This window comes from Hemiscyllium ocellatum, chromosome 9 (genome assembly GCF_020745735.1).
Source record: "Hemiscyllium ocellatum isolate sHemOce1 chromosome 9, sHemOce1.pat.X.cur, whole genome shotgun sequence".
Lineage (NCBI taxonomy): Eukaryota > Metazoa > Chordata > Chondrichthyes > Orectolobiformes > Hemiscylliidae > Hemiscyllium > Hemiscyllium ocellatum.
In genome coordinates, this window is record NC_083409.1 from 43,791,316 (window position 1) to 43,808,628 (window position 17,313).

Consider the following 17,313-nt stretch of genomic DNA (forward strand, 5'->3'; position numbering starts at 1 on the left):
TACTCAGGGCAAACAGTATAAAAATTGATAAGACATGTTGCAGCTATTAGAACTTTAATTTGGCCACATTTGGAATATTGCATGCAGTTCTGGTCACCATAACACCAGAAAGATGTGGAGGCTTTGAAGAGGATACAGAGATGGTTTACCAGGATGTTGCCTGGTTTGGACAATATTAGCTACGAGGAGAGATTGGATAAACGTGGTTTGTTTTCGCTTGAATGTTGAAGGATGAGCAGTGACCTGACAGAAGGTTACAAAATTACGAGAGGCATGATAGAGTGGATAGTCAGAGTTGTTTTCTCAGGGCAGAAATATCAATTGTTAGGAGACAGAAGTTTAAGGTAAAAGGGGAAAAGTTTAAAGGAGATGTAAGAGACAAATGCTTTACACAGAGGATGGTAAGTGCCTGGAATGCACTGCCAGAGGAGGTGGTGGAAGCAGATACAATAGCAATGTATATGTGTCATCTTGGCAGATGCATGAATAGACAGGGAATAGAGGGATACAGACAGTCTCGAGGCAAAAGTTTTTTTTAGTTTAGAAAGGCATCATGTGTCAGTGCAGAATTGCTGGCCCGAAGGGCCTGTTCCTGTGCTGCACTGCTTTTGCTCTTTATTTCTTTGCTGCTGTTGCGTGCCCTCCTGCACTCTCCATTGAACCAAAGTTGATCCCCTGGCTTGATGGTAATGATTGAGTGGGTGATATGCTGGGCCGTGAGGTTACAGATTATGCTGGAGCACAATTCTGCTGCTGATGGCCTACAATGCTTCATGGATGCCCAGTTTTGAGTTGCTAGATCTGTTCGAAGTCTGTCCTATTTAGTACAGTGATAGTGTCACACAACACGATATAAGGTTATTCTCAGTGTGAAGACTGGACCTCACCTCCACAAGGACTGTGCGGCGGTCAGTCTTCCCAACACTGTCATGGGCAGATGCACCTGCAGTCGACAGATTTGTAAGGATGAGGTGAAGTATGGTTTTCCCTTTTCCTGGTTCCGGGTTCCCTCATCACCTGCTGCGGATTCTGTCCAGCAGCTATGTTCCTTAGGACCAGCCCAGTTTCATCAACAGTACTGCTGTCAGGCCACTCTTGTGTTGGACATTGAAATTCCCCACCCAGAGTACATTTTGTGCCCTTGCCACCCTCAGTGCTTCCTCCAGGTGTTGTTCAACATCGAGGAGTATTGATTCATCAGCTGAGGCAGGGTGGTACATGATAATTAACAGAAGGTTTCCTTGCCCATGTTTAACCTGAAGCCATGAGACTTTTCACTGGAGAATAGGAGATTGCAAGGCTACCTTATAGAAGTTCATAAAATTATGAGGGATATAGATAGAGTTAATGGTAGTTAGCGTTTTCCTTAGAATGGGAGATTTCAAGACAAGGGGGCACGCTGTTAACATTAGAGGAGAGAGATTTAAAAAGGACATGAGGGGCAATGTTTTTACATTGGGTGGTTTGCATGTGGAATGAACCTTCTGAGAATGTGGTGGATTTGGGTACAATTACAACGTTTAAAAGACATTTGGATAAGTACTTGAATAGGAAAGGTTTGGGGGCATGTGGGCCAGGAGCAGGCAGGTGAGACTTGTTAAGTTTGGGATTATATTCAGCAGAGAATGGTTGGACCGAAGGGTCTGTTTCTGTGCGATGTGACTCTATAGCTCTACTGTGATTTGGTCTTGCCAGGTCCAAAAAGGTTTCAGTTCTGGTTGTGATGGCCCTTTCGTTTCTCCTGTCACCACCAGATGTTTTTGCCAGGACTGGATCTTTCTACTTCCAATGTTTGATATTGTCAGCTGTGACTGGAAGTGTGTCCAGAAAATTTAAGACCTTTATGGACTCTTTGAGTGGTGGTATCAATATGGTAGGTATCAATATGGTGTGTCTGCCAGTGGGAGGCATTTCAGTACATCCACATTTACTACTTAATTCCCGAACAGTATTCCAACTTGTAATTATGCGCACTTTGATTACAGACCACCGCTAAATTCACCCTGAAGCTATGGGTTTGTCCGCTTTACGTAGACCTAGCAGGGGTTTGTGGTCCGTTATTAGTACAAATATACAAAATTGTAGCATACTTCTGGGCGGCACATTTGCTCAGTGGTTAGCACTGCTGTCTCACAGCATCAGGGTCCTGGATGCGATTCCCGCCTGTCTGTGTGGAGTTTGCACATTCTCCCTGTGTCTACATGGGTTTCCTCCAGGTGCTCCGGTTTCCTCCCTCAATCCAAAGATGTGCAGGTCAGATGAATTGGCCATGCTAAATTGCCTAGTGTTAGGTACGTTAGTCAGAGTTAAATATAGGGTAGGGGAATGGATTTGGGTGGGTTTCTCTTCAGAGGGGCGGTGTGGACTTGTTGGGCCAAAGGGCCTGTTTCCACACTGTAGAGAATCTAATCTAATTAATCTTCTTGGCATCGTCATCCAGCCCCAATTGCAAGTATGCATGACTGATGTCCAGCTTTGTGTATAACTCGTCTATGCAAGGCATTGGGTTTTTTATCCAGCTGAGAAAAACATCTATTAAACATCTTTAATATCCTCACAAAGGCAAACTGACCCATCACAATCGCTATGACCGCTGCTGCCCATTCTGCAAAGTGCACTGATTTGATGATTCTTTCACTTTCTAGTCTTCTGATTTCTACCTCTACCTTTTGCCCGTAAGGCAAATGGCAATGGATGGGCCTTGCGGAATTGCTTTCATGTCAACATGCAAGGTAGCCTTGGCCTCATTCGTAGTCCCTAGACCTTACTGAAAACTTCCAGATATGTAATTACAACTTCACTCAAGCAGCCATTTTCTCATCAAAAAATGTTGTGCCAATTTAGGTGAATCTTTCTCAACCAATTTTACCTCCAAGTTTGGATCCGAGCCTTTTACCACAATCAGTGATAACTGAACCAGCTGTTTCACATATGAGACTGGAACCTAAGTTATACTCTTTAGGTCCACCTGGCTGACCTCATTACACTCACAGTGGAGTTACAGGAGAAAGAGGGAATAGAATAAGGAATGCCGTGTAAGACAAAACAGGCTTCTAGCACTGACCCTTTGTCAAAACCCCATTTCTATAAAATAATCATATTCTTCTTGAAATGGCAGATCTACTGTATATATTGAGTTTCATGTATTTATAATTGAGTTCACTAAAACTTCAATACAGTTGTTGAATATTTACTTCAAAAGCCACATATCAGATTCTTGTATAGGTTGAGGGAGTGAAAAGATTGGGGAATTGAAGGACAGGAGTGGAATAGAGCATGAGAATGAGGCAGAGATGTGATGTCCAAATATACTGTGAAATGGTGACTGGATCCAAGACTTGCCAGGAAGCAAAACATTATGAGATTGACATTGACCAAAGTTGGATGTAAAGCAGACAGATATGGGGGAGGCTAAGTCTGTAATGAAATTAATCAGGTATATAATGTTGTAAATTTTGTATATAGAAGAGTAATCGTATCATCTTTTAAATTCTTTTTGGCTGGTGACATGGGTGAAGCACAAAAACTTAAAAATAATTTAGACTTTGATAGTCTTGACTTGTAAGCAGTATTTTACCCCAGAATTGATTATCAGCAAGATTTAGATCAGAATATGTTGTCATACAGGCATCACACATGATAATTTAATAAGTTTTATGCTCATTAGTTGTAGGGTCTGTGTTGCATTTCTTGGTTGCTGTGCCATCTATTTTATTTTGTTACATTGTGCTAAGAGCACCAGCTCTTGATTTGAAGGTTGTGTGAAACTGATGGATACTCACTGGGAAGTAACTCAGATGAGAAATGCCCTGGTTTGAATGGTGATCGAGATAGACTGTATTGCAGCTTTAAAAGGGAATCAGTTAATACTTGAGAGACAACAACAATACTGGATATGTGATAGGAAGGGAATGTAGGATTTGCCAGATTACTCTTGAGAGAGCTAGAATGCCTCAACGAGTTGAATAGCCTACTTCTGTCCTGTAACCATTCTATCATTCCATGAATTTTTTCAAGATTTTTTAGAGTGACATGTTTTTACCTGTACAGGTTGCCTCTAGCTATGTGAGACATTCAGATGGCGCTCTACAGAAACAAGCTAATGTGATACAAAACAGTCCTTGAATAAACATTGTGAATAATCTGTATTTTGCACATTAATGATCTTCAAATAAATTCAGGAACAGACTTACTCGAGCCTTTAACTAGTATCTTAATAAGGACTAATCCTTTTACCTGCTTCTCTTATGAAGTGAAAATTTCACAAGTGGCTCAAAAATGCAAATACCTTTAGCGTTTTCAAAGCAATTTTTTAAAAAAATGTTCAAAAATAGCACGTTGTGGAATACTAGTGTTTCAATCCATCTCCCTACAGAACAATGAGATACACAGTTTCGATCACGATTTCTTAAAGTCACTTCTTAAATTAATGTTCTTTGAGAAAGAGATACGAAGCAAGAAACCCAATCTTGCTTCTCTTTGAATTTTCTCTATTCAGATGGAAAGAACAATTAGGAAGCAGTTCAAATAAAGCTAGTTATTTTCTTAACAGCAGATATAAGAGTGTCAATGACAGAGTAATTGGCTTACTTTCATTAATGAGGATGATGTATGACTCAAGGAACCTTAAAATACTCTGAAGAAAGCAAAATTGAAAAATGTTTCTATTGCTGTATTTTGGGCAACCTTGAGGTTAGATCTGCTATACATTTAGTTTATATTCTAATTTTCAAAATGATAGAAGTAATTTTAACCAAGCAATCGTAGAATCAAAGACTTGGCATGGTGGCTCAGTGGTTAGCACTGCTGCCTCACAGTGCCTGGGACCTGGGTTTAATTCCACTCGCAGGTGACTGTCTGTGTGGAGTTTGCACATTTTCCCCATATCTTCATAGGTTTCCTTTGGATGTTCTGGTTTCCTTCCACATTCCAAAGATGTGCAAGTTAGGTGGATTGGCTGTGCTATACTGCCTGTCGTGTCCGGGGATGTGCAGGCTAGGTGGATGAACCGTGGGAAATGCAGGAACAGAGGTGGATGTAGATGGGATGCTCCTCAGACGGTTGGTGTGGACTCGATGAGCCAAATGGCTTTCTTCCATACTGTAGGGATTCTGTGATTCTATGACTATAACTTTAACTCTTTCTTCTGCCAGATTTTCCAAATTTTCAAATTCTGCATTGTAATTCCAATATAAATAGCATTACAAGTTTAGCAGCATTGAATTCAGAATTGACTTCAAAAATCATTGTGTCAAGTTAGCAAAAATGGTTTGATTGTTCAGCCATTTCCTGTTTCTACTGTCATATGTTTCTTATTTTTTTCTTGTTACTCTGTTTGACTTTATGCAATGTTCAAATTTACAGAAGCCCCTGCGTCCTGATTTGGGCCTCGGTACTCTGGGAAACTTCCAAATAGAGAAGAAGATTGGCCGTGGACAATTTAGCGAAGTGTATCGAGCAGCATGTCTCCTAGATGGGATGCCTGTAGCTTTGAAGAAAGTTCAGGTAGGTACAAATAAATTAACAGTATTGGACCACAAATATGGTCAAAATCAAAGCCAAGAATCAACAGCCATTCAGGTATTTCTACACAAATTAGATTCAAAATAAAAATTTTAGTTTTTTTTAGGTTTATTTTGTAGTCATTGTCAAAGCTGTTATTTTTTATTTAGTGACTGCAGCAAGAATTCAAATCATTATTTACATCAGCGTTTATTATCCATCCTTGTCCTCGAGAACCTGAATTCCTTGAACTCCACATTTTATTCAGTTGAAGATCCTCGATGGAATTCTAGAGTTTTGATTTAGTGTTCAGAGGATACAAAGGAATCCCTTTTTTTAAAAAAAGTTAAGCAGCATGCTTGAAGTGGTCACTATGGCTAAGGATGGTGAAAGATATGAAAACAATCACTTGCTAAAGGCTCACCAAGAAAAGTCCAAGGAGTGAAGGGAAACATTGGAGCACAGCTACCCGACTGCACAAGTGCTGGCTCGGTTTATCTTTACACGATGATTTCATCCAAGGAGTGAATGTCCTAAACTCCCTCCTTATTGACACTATTTTGGGGCATGTCATTTTCAAGGCCTTGCACCTCATTCACCAACATAAGCACCACATTATCTTCAACAGGTAGAATCAGAGAGTCGCATGTCGCCAAGGTACTGTTTGAACATAGTATTGCTGAGGTATGCAAGCAGACACCAAATAAACCAACTTGTTTAATGTTGACCATACCAAAGATTAAATCAAAAACAAGTTATATTTTCAAGTCAGAATAGTTTATCATCTGAAGTAAACATGGAAGTCGTAGTGTTCCCATGTACCTGTTATCCTTAACTTTTGAGGTGGTGGAGCTGCTGCTGAGAAAGCCTTTGCTAGTTGCAACGGTACATGCTATGTTTAAAAAGAAATAGATGTAGCAGCCACAGTATGCTGCTGATGGAGAGGAAGTGGATAGTTAGGTAGGATCCCGACAGTGTGTAAGCAGGCTATTTGGCCCAACACATCCACACCGACTCTCTGAGGAGTAACCCACCCAGACCCATTCCCTTACTCTGCTACTCTACATTTACCCCTGACTAATGCACCTGACCTACACATCCCTGAACACTATGGGCAATTTAGCATGGCCAATTCATGTAACCTGTACATCTTTGGATTGTGAGAGAAAACCAGAGCACCCGGAGGAAACCCACGCAGACACAGGGAGAATGTGCAAACTCCATTGTGACATTCGCCTGAGGGTGAAATAAAATCTGGGTCCTTGATGTTGTGAAGTAGCAGTGCTAACCACTGAGCCACCGTTTTGTCCTGGGTGATGTCATACTTCTTAAGTGTTATGGTTGCTACATCCAGGCAAATGGAGAATATTCCACAACACTGCTGAATGTTTTTTTTTAATGGAAACATGACTTTTGGGAAGTAAAAAGATTATCCACTTGCTGCAAGGTACAAGAGCTCTTACTGGCTATAGTAGCTATGATAGATATGAATCCGGTGTAGCTGATTTTCAGATTTTGGTGAGCTAGTTGAATGTCAAATAGAAGTGGTGAGATGCTTTTTCACTGAAAACAGTCAGCTCATGATACTTGTATGGTGCGACTTGTACTACTTTTTCTCAATCATCCAGCTGTGGATTGTATCCAGGTTTTATTGCAAAAATAAATCAAAGTATCAGTATTTGAAAATTAGCAAATGGGGCTGTATACTAGAATGAATAGTGATTTATGATCACTTACATATCGAGCAGCTGAAATTGTCTAGATTTTAAGTTTTTAAAAAATATTTATTCTTATGATGGGAGTGTCGTGAGCTAAGACAGCATTCATCACCCATTAAGAAATTGCTGTCTGTGGGGTGTCAGTAAATCCAGAGTGCTGTCAGCATGAGCTACTGGATTTTGACCCAGTGATATTGGGGAAAAATGGTGATGTGGTTTCAAGTTAGTCTCTTGTGTGACTTAGAGAGGAACTTGCAGTTAATGGTGTTTCCATTCATTTTCTGGTAGACATCATGAGTTTAGAGTGCATTATAGAAAGAGTCTTAATGAGTTGCTGCAATGCAGTTTGTACATGATTCACACTGCTGTCACATTGTGGTGCTGGACTGAGTAAGTTGAAGGTGGTCTGTAAGGTGGCAGTCAAGATGTGGGTATTCAGGAGGAAACCAAGAAGGATCATCCATTAGGCCCTGGTGGCTGAGGAAAATCTTGTCTATTGCACCTTTGCACTGTACCATCATTGAAGTTTTTTTTTAATTCACTCTTGGGATATGGAAGTTTCTGGCTAGTCAGTATTTATACCGTCTCTAGCTGCTCTTGAGAAGGTGGTTATGAACTGCCTTCTTGTAAATAGACCCACAGTGCTTTAGAGAGGGAATTCCAGGATTTTAACCCAGCAATGGCAGTATATTTCCAAGTCAGGACGGTAAGTGGCTTGGAGAGGAACTTGCAGGTGGTGATGGTGGTGTTCCCATGTTACCTGCTGCCCTTGTCCTTCCAGATGGAAGTGGTTGTGGGTTTGGAAGGTGCAGTTTGAGGATCCAAGACAAATTTCTGCAGTGCATCTCGTAGATAGTAGCAGCAGTGTGTACTATGCATGAGTGGTGGAGGGAGTGGATAATTGTGGATGCGGTGCCAATCAAGTGGGCAGCTTTGTCCTGGTGGTGTCAAACTTCTTGTGTGTTGATGGATCTGCATCCATCCAGGCAAGTGGGGAGTATACCATCACACTTCTAACTTAGGCCTTGTAGATGGTGGACAGGCTTTGGGGAGTCAGGAGGTGAATCGTTCATGCAGGAGTCCATGCTTCTGACTTGCTTTTGCAGACACAGTTTTTACTGTATTTTCTTTTTTTCTTTTTTCATTCTGTCAGGGTTCTTGTGCTTGGTGAGTTGTTCAGAATCCACTGTCAGAAGATGGGTCTGAAAAATTACATTTGTTTTCCTGAAATACTCTGTCTGATCTGGCTCACACAAAGGTGTTCCAACTCTGTAGAGACAGTTTCAAGTATAGAGAGTAGCGAAGACATCGATATCTTGCAGGAACCACTAATCACATTGTCAATAGATGTAACTGTTCATTATTCGCACTCACGGTCGCCGACCAATTTAACCAACTTTTTATGATGTGAATTATTTGTCTTTGATTCTATGAACTTCCACTATAACTAACTGTCTCTTACGATGCACTTTGTCAGTTGTGTCCAACAATTTCAATTAAATAATGAGCATAAATATTCAGCTTTTTACTACTGAAGTCACCTTTTCAAAAAGTTCAGTCATGTTTGTCAGGGATGACCCACCCATTCGTAGATCCCTCTCATCATCTTGTTCAGGCATGATATGACACAAATCTGGAATACGTGGAGCTTGAACGTAAGCTTCCTGATTCAAAGGTAGGGATGCTAAAACTGTACCAATAGGCCTTGATGATCGAGGTATTTTTCTAATCAACTATGTTCAACGATGTGCCTCTCATAAATCTAAGTTTGATCAGCTGGAAATTTTCAAGCTATTGTGTCAATCTGACCTTAATTACAGGTGCTTGTGATTTTCAACAGTAGATTATGTCTACGGCACAGTTTCTGAATTGACGACTGTAACTAGGGCATCTGCAGTATTTTGCGAATGGAGTTAGTGAACTGTTCGGGTAGTTTTTAGGAGAGTTTTTTTTATTGATATCAACACTTCTAGATTTTTGTTTTCATAAACTGACTTGAAAATCCCATTCCAGCCTAACAACAGTCTATCATAATCTTACATCTTTAAAAGACAGAAAAGCAGTGGTAAGCCAGTCAGCCCACTGAGTCTGCTCTGCCATTTACTAAGATGATTCTTGATCTGATAATCCTCATTTTGACTTTTCCTGCCATTCCCCCATAGCCCTTCATTCATTTACTGATCAAAGTAGATTGATTGCTGGTGCAGATGTTCTGAAGGGATTTTCAAGATGTTCCGAATGAGACAGAGTTGATGTAGAATTTCCATTGGCAATACAAAAATGAGAGATTTAAATTAAGAATGCATCGGATAAGAGATCCATGTGAATCACAGTTAGTGATGATCTGCTCATGCTTAGGGTGGAAAATTTCTGTTACAGATAGACAACGCTTTATTCGAAATCTCAAAATCCAAAAAGCTCTGAAATCTGAAGGATTTTCCATGAAGTTGTTTTTCTCATTAACAAGGTTGTTTGGCTTGTAAACAGTTAACCCAACTCTACACCCCCTTGATGTGTGTCACTCAATTGAGACCTGGAGTGGGGTAGGGTGGGGTGGGGGGGAGGCAGGCCTCCATTCTATTTCAGGGCCTGTTTTACTCAGTGTATCTGCTGTTTGGTAAGATTTTTTAAAAATTTCACTATCTAACTGTCATTTATCCTGAAATTCGAAAAATTCTGAATTCCAAAAACAGGTGGTTCCAAGCATTTCGGATAAAGGATTGTGCACCTGTACCAGGTAATTTTATTAACAGCCATAAAAGTTCAAGAGGGAAAATGTCTTCCAATAAACAAATTTGTTGGAATACTAAAGAGGATAGTCCATTCATAAACAAAAAATTGAGGGATTAATCTGTTTTTCTATTTCGTACAGTAAATCAGAGTTTGTAATCATAAAAACTTCTTTCATATGACAGGAACTAGGAAGTCAAAATTTAATTAGTAAATTGATAAAATAGGATCTAGGATAATGTTGTATTGTCGCACCTCACAGCATAAACATTCCCATCATAAATGAGTTACTATGCATTTAAAAATACTTTGTTGGTTTAAAGCACTTTGTGTTTCCCTGAGATTCTGAAACACCTATAAAAATATACATTTATCTTCTAATTTTATAGATCCTTTGACTCATCATAAGCAATGCCTCAAAATCCATTCATGTGTCTAATAATCTATGCATCACAGTTATTTCCTAAAAAAGAGTAATCTTTCATATTTCTGTTGCTCTTCTTAGCAGGCCCTCAGACCAATGAGGACACTTGACATGGAGTACAGAGTAGAGTGATGGAGAGAGAAAGAGAAAAAAGGGAAAAGGAAGTGAGAGAGGCTGTCAGAGATTAGAATGAAGTCAGTCAAAGATAAAGGATGTAGAAAATAGCAAGGAAAAGATTAACCAAGAAACAGCATTTGAAAGAAATAAAAAATCCACATTCAACAACAGGAATCGGTGAATTGTCAATCAGATGATAGATTGCATGCCTGTTTTAGCTTAATTCCTGCTCTGTCATCAGCCTTCTATAAAAACCAGCTACATCTTGATGAAGCAAGACTTACGATTGTGGGTGTTCAGGTTCTCTCTCTTTTCAGTCATTAGTGTCAAAACTGTTTTTCTACAGGTACGCTTTCATGTATCTTTGAAGTACTGCTACTGGTCTCACTGTTATCTTTGAACAGTTCTAAGCTGGGAGTAGAGAATATAGTTCAGAAGATAGATGTTCAGTATGTTGACGTGTGATCTGTCCAGTGTATTTGTTGCATGAGAATAGTTGCCTCTTTGTTCAGGGTGCAGATTCGGAGTGTGGTCCTGGAAGAGTACAGCAGGTCAGGCAGCATCTACAAAGCAGGAGAATCAACATTTGGGGGATAAGCTCTTCTTCAGGAATGAGGCTGTGAGATAAATGGGAGGGGGATGGGTTTGGGAGTAAGGTAGCTGAGAATGCAATAAGTAGATGAAGGTGGGGACGAAGGTGATAGGTCGGTTAGGAGGGTGAAGCAGATAGATGGGAAAGGTGATGGACAGGTCAAGAGGGCAGTGCCGAGTTGGAGGCTTGGAAACTGGGGTAATATGAGGTGGGGGAGGAGAAATGAGGAAACTGGTGAAATCCATATTGATCCAATGTAGTTGCAGGGTCCTAAGGCTTAATTTGAGGCGGGTGGTAAGGGTTTGGAGATGGAGGAGGCCCAGGACCTGCATGTACTTGGTGGAGTGGGAGGGGGAATTGAAGTGTTCAGCCATGGGGGAGTAGAGTTGGTTGGTGCAAGTATCCCTGAGATGTGCTCTGAAATGATCTGCAAGTTGGCGTCTTGTCTCCCCAGTGTAGAGGAGACCACGTCTGGTGCAATGCATACAGTAGATGACATTGGTGGAGGTACAAGTAATTTTTGTCAGATGTAGAAGGATCCTTTGGGGCCTTCATTGGAGGTGTGGGTGCAGGTTTTGCATTTCCTGTGGTGGCAGGAGAAAGTGCCAGGAGTGGAGTGTGGGCTCGTGGGGGGCATGGATCTGACAAGGGAGTCGCAGAGGGAATGGTCTCTCTGGAACACTGATAGGGGTGGGGGGTGCAGGAATATATCTCAGGCAGCGGGGTCTGTTTGTAGGTGGTGGAAATGACGGAGGATGATACAATGTATACAGAGGTTGGTGGGGTGAAAGGTGAGGACTGGGGGTTCTGTCCTAGTTGCGTTGGGAGGGGTGGGGTTCAAGGGTGGAGATACGGGGAGTGGAGAAAATGTGGTGGAGAGCATCATTAACCAAGTGAAAGGGAATTTGCGATATTTGAAGGAGGTCATCTGGGATTTCTAAGACGGCATTGGTCATCCTGGGAACAATGTGGCAGAGGAATTGGGAATAACAGATGGCGTTTTTACAGGAAATAGGGTGGGAGTCTAATAGCTGTGGGAATCACTGGGCTTATCGTAGATGCCTGTGGTTAATATCTTGCTGGAGATGGAGATGGAAGTATTCAGCCATGGAGAATTGTTCCATCTCCATCTCCACCTCCATCTTTATAGCTAGAGAACATTGTGAATGGGTCATTGCAGATTCTCCTGCAGAAAAAAAGTTGTATTCCTCATATTATGCTTTGGGACCCTGCAACCACACATGATTAATGTGGATTTCACAAGTTTCCTCATTTCCTCTCCCCCAACATGTTCCCAGTCCAAACCCTCCAACTCGGCATCCCCCTCTTGACCTGTCCATCACCTTTCCCATCTATCTGCTCCATCCTCCTCTCTGACCTATTACCTTCTCCCCCACCTTCATCTACCTATTGCATTCTCAACTACCTTTCCCCCGGCTACAAGCCTCATTCCTGATGAAGGGCTTATGCCCGAAACTTCGATTCTCCTGCTCCTTGAGTGGTGCTGACCTATTGTGCTTTTCCAGCATCACACTCTTGACTGTTTGTTCAGGGTACTTGCTTCCTGGAGAACACTTCGTGCAGTGGTCAATCCAGAATCTTCCATAGTTCATATGTGTGGTAGTTCAAGTTTTGTCAACTATTGTCAATATGTCATCCAGAGTTTGCAGCAGCAGAGAACTGCCGAGCCTGGATCTTCCATAGGCTGCACTGGTATCCCTTAAGCTTTCTTAATTGACATCGATACATCACACAGGTTTTGCAGCAGTAGAAGAGTTTTGGGAGAATGACTGCCTTGAAGACTGCAACCTTTGAGATCATTGACAAGTGGTGATAACAAAAGACTCATCTGAGCAACTTCCCAAAGGAGAATGTTGCTGTCTGAATCCTGTATAGGATCTCTGTGAATCTTATTGACTGGCACACATAGCTATTGAAATAGCAGAAGTGATTGACTGCAAATCGTGCAATCTTTTAGCAAATTTCAATCAGACAGATGCTAATGGGAGTTTTCATCACTGGGTTTTGGCAGAGTCAAAAGTAGTGTCCATGACCATTGAGTCACTGTTGTAAAGAGCCTCAAAGTGCATTTTCCATCTGAGATTGATGGAATTGTTTTCTGACCTGTTCATAGTGAGGACCAGTGAGGGGCCAGATTAACATGGATCATGGGGAGCTTGCATGGTTTTGCAGAAGTTTCTTAGGTCATGACTAAATATATTAGTATACAGCTGGCTCTTCTTTGCTTTTTCTTGCCAGCAGTTAGTATTCAGCCTTGGTTTGTTGGTCAGTTGCTCAAGTGTTACTCTTAATCATAACTAAAAACAAATATGTTTATTTTAGTGTGTCCTTTGTCCAGCTTGCTGTAGCTCCAGCCCATTTAAAAAGAAGGCTGTATTACATGCCGTTTATACACTGCTGATCCTTTGACCAAGGGCTTTGTTAAAGCTTGCATCTCTGTGTTTACAGAGGTTTAAGACAGTTGTTATTCTTGTTCACCCTACCAAGTTCTTGAGAAACCATTTCCTAGTTTGAGTTGGAAAGAGGCTCAGAAAATAAGTTCCCCAACTTAAAAATTAAGCAAAAGCTTTTAGTGACACTGCAATTGACATGCTGCTTAAAGAGAAGACTTATGCAGGTTTGATCTGTGTCATTTTAAACAGTATAAATTCAATCCTTAATTTAATTTGACAACTTTGGCCTGCGCTAAATAAGATAGATAGCATAAAACAGTATTTATACTATGTGCAGTGTTGCTTATTATGTGAATAAACTTATTTAAATGTGGTGTATTAAGGGAACATTAGAGGTAAATATATCTATTTGTAGTAGTAAAGGCGGTTTTTTTTATTTTTCTCCAGCATTTATAATTGTGGATTGAAATGAGAAGATAATTACTCCAAAATGATAGAATGCTATATGATTGCTGCATGTTTTGACTCATTATAAGCACTATTTAAATAGCTGCTTGATCATGCAGTGGTTAAAGTGAGTTTGCCGATGAACTGAAGCCAAAGGGTTGTGTGCAGATGGGACTTTGGTTGGTCTGTGGAAAAGTGACCAGTGATTGATGACCAACTATGTTCTCATGTAGTTTGGAGCTTGAACAAGATACAGAAACATCACCAGATATCTACCAGCTCAAAAGCTTCCTCTGATCTCTGCAGTAAAAGCTAATGTAAAGCCTGAAGAAAACCAATTTTCTTACCTCAGCATTTGTTCTAAGCTGTGACCTTTTAATTGACAAGTCAGACCTTTTATAAATGAACCAGTCAACTTGTGCCTCTTACAAACCGGTGCAAATATCCAGCGATGGATAACAAAAGCAGCATTCGGGCCAGAACGCGAATCACAAGATCTATCTCTGGAACCACTGAGCTGTCTTTTCAGTCTTTCCCTTTGTCCCTAATATGCATTTTTTTTTCTCTGTCTGTATTTGAAAGCTCCGAGTAAGGAGAGATTGTAAGGGGATTAGAGTTTCAATTAATAGAGTTGTGTGCCAACAGGTCACAATTATTTATTTATAACTAGAGTCTATTTACTTTAATAAATAGTCATTCTTGTTAAGTACAGAAACCATGTCCATGCTTTCCGTTACCTAGGGTTTAAAAGGCAGACAAGTGGGGGTATTCTGTGCACTTCTTTTTGGAAAAAAAAAGCTTTAACTTTTGTGACAATTCTGGCAGTTGTGGAGCTTGATTTCCAGCGTGCTGCCCCTGTGAGGCAGACTGAAGTGGTAAAGGAAAATACCCCAGTATTTTCTCAGAAATAATTTCCCATGTTGTCTGGAATGATGTCTTTGTAACTCCTTTTGAAATTCCTAAAGTTGAAATATAAGCTATTGTTATTAAACCATCTTTGCAACAGTATAGCTTTGACTCTAAATAAGTGATACTAGAACTACTAGAACTTTGCTAGTGTACAACATGTATATCATAGCAATGCTTGAATTTCATCTTCAAACCAGACATTTAGTACCCTTATTTTGATTGATAAAAAGTTATTTTGCGTTCATCATTTTATTTGATTAAATCCTACTCTGTCTTTTCTTGAATTTACTTTGAAGTTTGTGTTTCGATAAGTATCATCATTCTTGCTTCGTTTTGAATCAAGGTTTTAACACATACAAAATGTGGGTCTTTATGATTTGAAGGGAGTCGAATAAATCCATTGTACTTTTATTGTGTATTGAGCAAGAATAGGAATATTTGAATTATTATTTCTTCCAGATATTTGAAATGATGGATGCCAAAGCTCGTCAAGATTGCATCAAAGAAATAGATCTCTTAAAGGTAAGAATGGAATCTGAGAATTACTTTACAAACTAAGGCAAGATAATTGCAAGAAATTGCTTTCATATTTTCTGTAATTGGAATGAACTGACTGGTAGATATTGAAACAACAACAAATACTGCACAATATACTTGGATCATATTTTGTTTTGAAATTAGATACATTGCAGGCTCTAGCCAATTGGTAGTTTGGAGAGTCCAATTTTAGGAGAACCATATCAGTTGTAATGTAGAGAAGCTGTTAAGCTGCTGACACCATAAGCCTTTAGTGCTCATGACAGCTCTCACTATGTTCACAGTCTGGTATTCCTTGTTATTCAATACGACAAACGCTAAAAATATTGTCATATGCACTTGTGACCATTTTGGGAGTTAATCTCAGTTTCTAAAATATTTACACAAAAAAATCAAATAACAATAAGGTTGTATTTGCTTTAAAGTAACGACAAGGAGAGCTCTTTTTCAGTGGGACCTCTTCAACTAATTACAATCAGTTCTAATATAATCCAACAGTTCTGTTCTTGTGCAATCTCATGTTGTAAGAAAATCTTGCGATAGCCATGCCATTTAAACGAATGGGGCCAGAATTGCATTATAGCCAGTACAAGTGAGAAAAGTTTGCGTTCTACAAATAATGGTATAAATTCCTTCAGTTGTGTTAAAGCCAATTTGCCTTGCGTTATAGCGGAACTGACTGTATTTGATATTGTCTGAGCTACCCTTCTCTGCAGAACACAATTCATAAAAGATAGGCTATTAATTTTGGCCATAGGCACAATCATTCTTTGTCATCTTTCAACCCTTTTCACTGTTAACTGTTTAAGAGTATGAAGACGTATTACGACATGCTTGCATGCCCGGTGGGATTTGAATCCTGACTTACTGGCCCAGGGATAGGGGCATAACCACCAGTTCATAAGACCCCTCTGAACTGTTTCACATTTATCAAATTTACTTGGTGAATTGCGCAAACAGAAACAAGGCACTGGCTACTTTAACTAATATAGTTATGAGAAAGAGTTATACTGGATTCAAAACATTAACCCAGTTTCCCCCTCTCTATGGTACTACCAGATCTGCTGAGTTACTCCAGAATTTTCTGTTTGGATTAATTTGTATGTATTATTTATTGCCCTTTTAAGTCATTGAGATCTACGTAGCCTATTGAGGTAAGCTTTGAGCTTTTCTTTGATGCAATGAAATTTTGGAAATTATTCTGTTTACTATTTTAAGTTTCAATTGTTTGACTAGAACTAAACTGAAATTGACAAAGACCTATCAAAACCATGTCAGAGATGAGACAGGAGGAAAGTGGATCTGTACAAAGTAATCTGTAAGATTTCAAATATGCAGTAACCTTCACAATTCCCAAGCGTTTTAAAATTATAAATCAATTCATTTTCTTGGGGGAAGTGGTTTACATTCCCCTGCTGGTGCATTTGCTGGTGGGGCACCTCAAAATTGCATGGTGGCCCACACAGTTTTGATGTGCCTACTGTTTTTTGGTAGGTAAGGGAAGCCCACGGCTACTTGCCAATGAATGGCCAGTTAAGAGTTGGTTCCCTCCTGACATCAATTTTGTGGCTGGTAGGAAGAATTTAGAAGTGTGAGAAATGGCTTGATAGGTTACTCTGCCCAGACTTCTGTCATGAAGTGGGAGGGATATCTCCCCACTAATGCATACTTTTCAAGTTGGCCCCTCCTCCTCCCCCAAGGTGTCTCCCTCCCCTGCACATATGGTTTCCCTCATCAAGCTAGACACCACTGGTGCAAATCCAACCACACAATTGGGTTTTCAACTCAAAACAATAAAAATGGAATTGAAAACTAACGTCAGTAAAAGTGACCATGGCAACCATCAATTGTCATAAAAACCCATCTGATTATCTCGAGAAGGAAATCTACTGTCTGTATCTGGTCTGGCGTAATTGTGACTCA

At 40.1% G+C, this 17,313-nt stretch overlaps 1 protein-coding gene across 7 annotated transcripts in view; it reads left to right on the forward strand.

Moving 5' to 3' along the window:
- The window catches only part of nek7 (NIMA-related kinase 7), a 189,583-nt gene that overhangs the window by 119,480 nt on the left and 52,790 nt on the right, over nt 1-17,313 (forward strand). For all 7 annotated transcript variants that reach the window (XM_060830196.1, XM_060830193.1, XM_060830200.1 and 4 more), the window contains 2 exons: nt 5,365-5,505; nt 15,313-15,375. In XM_060830196.1, coding sequence (XP_060686179.1) covers nt 5,365-5,505; nt 15,313-15,375 — 204 coding nt within the window. The remainder of the gene's footprint in view (nt 1-5,364; nt 5,506-15,312; nt 15,376-17,313) is intronic.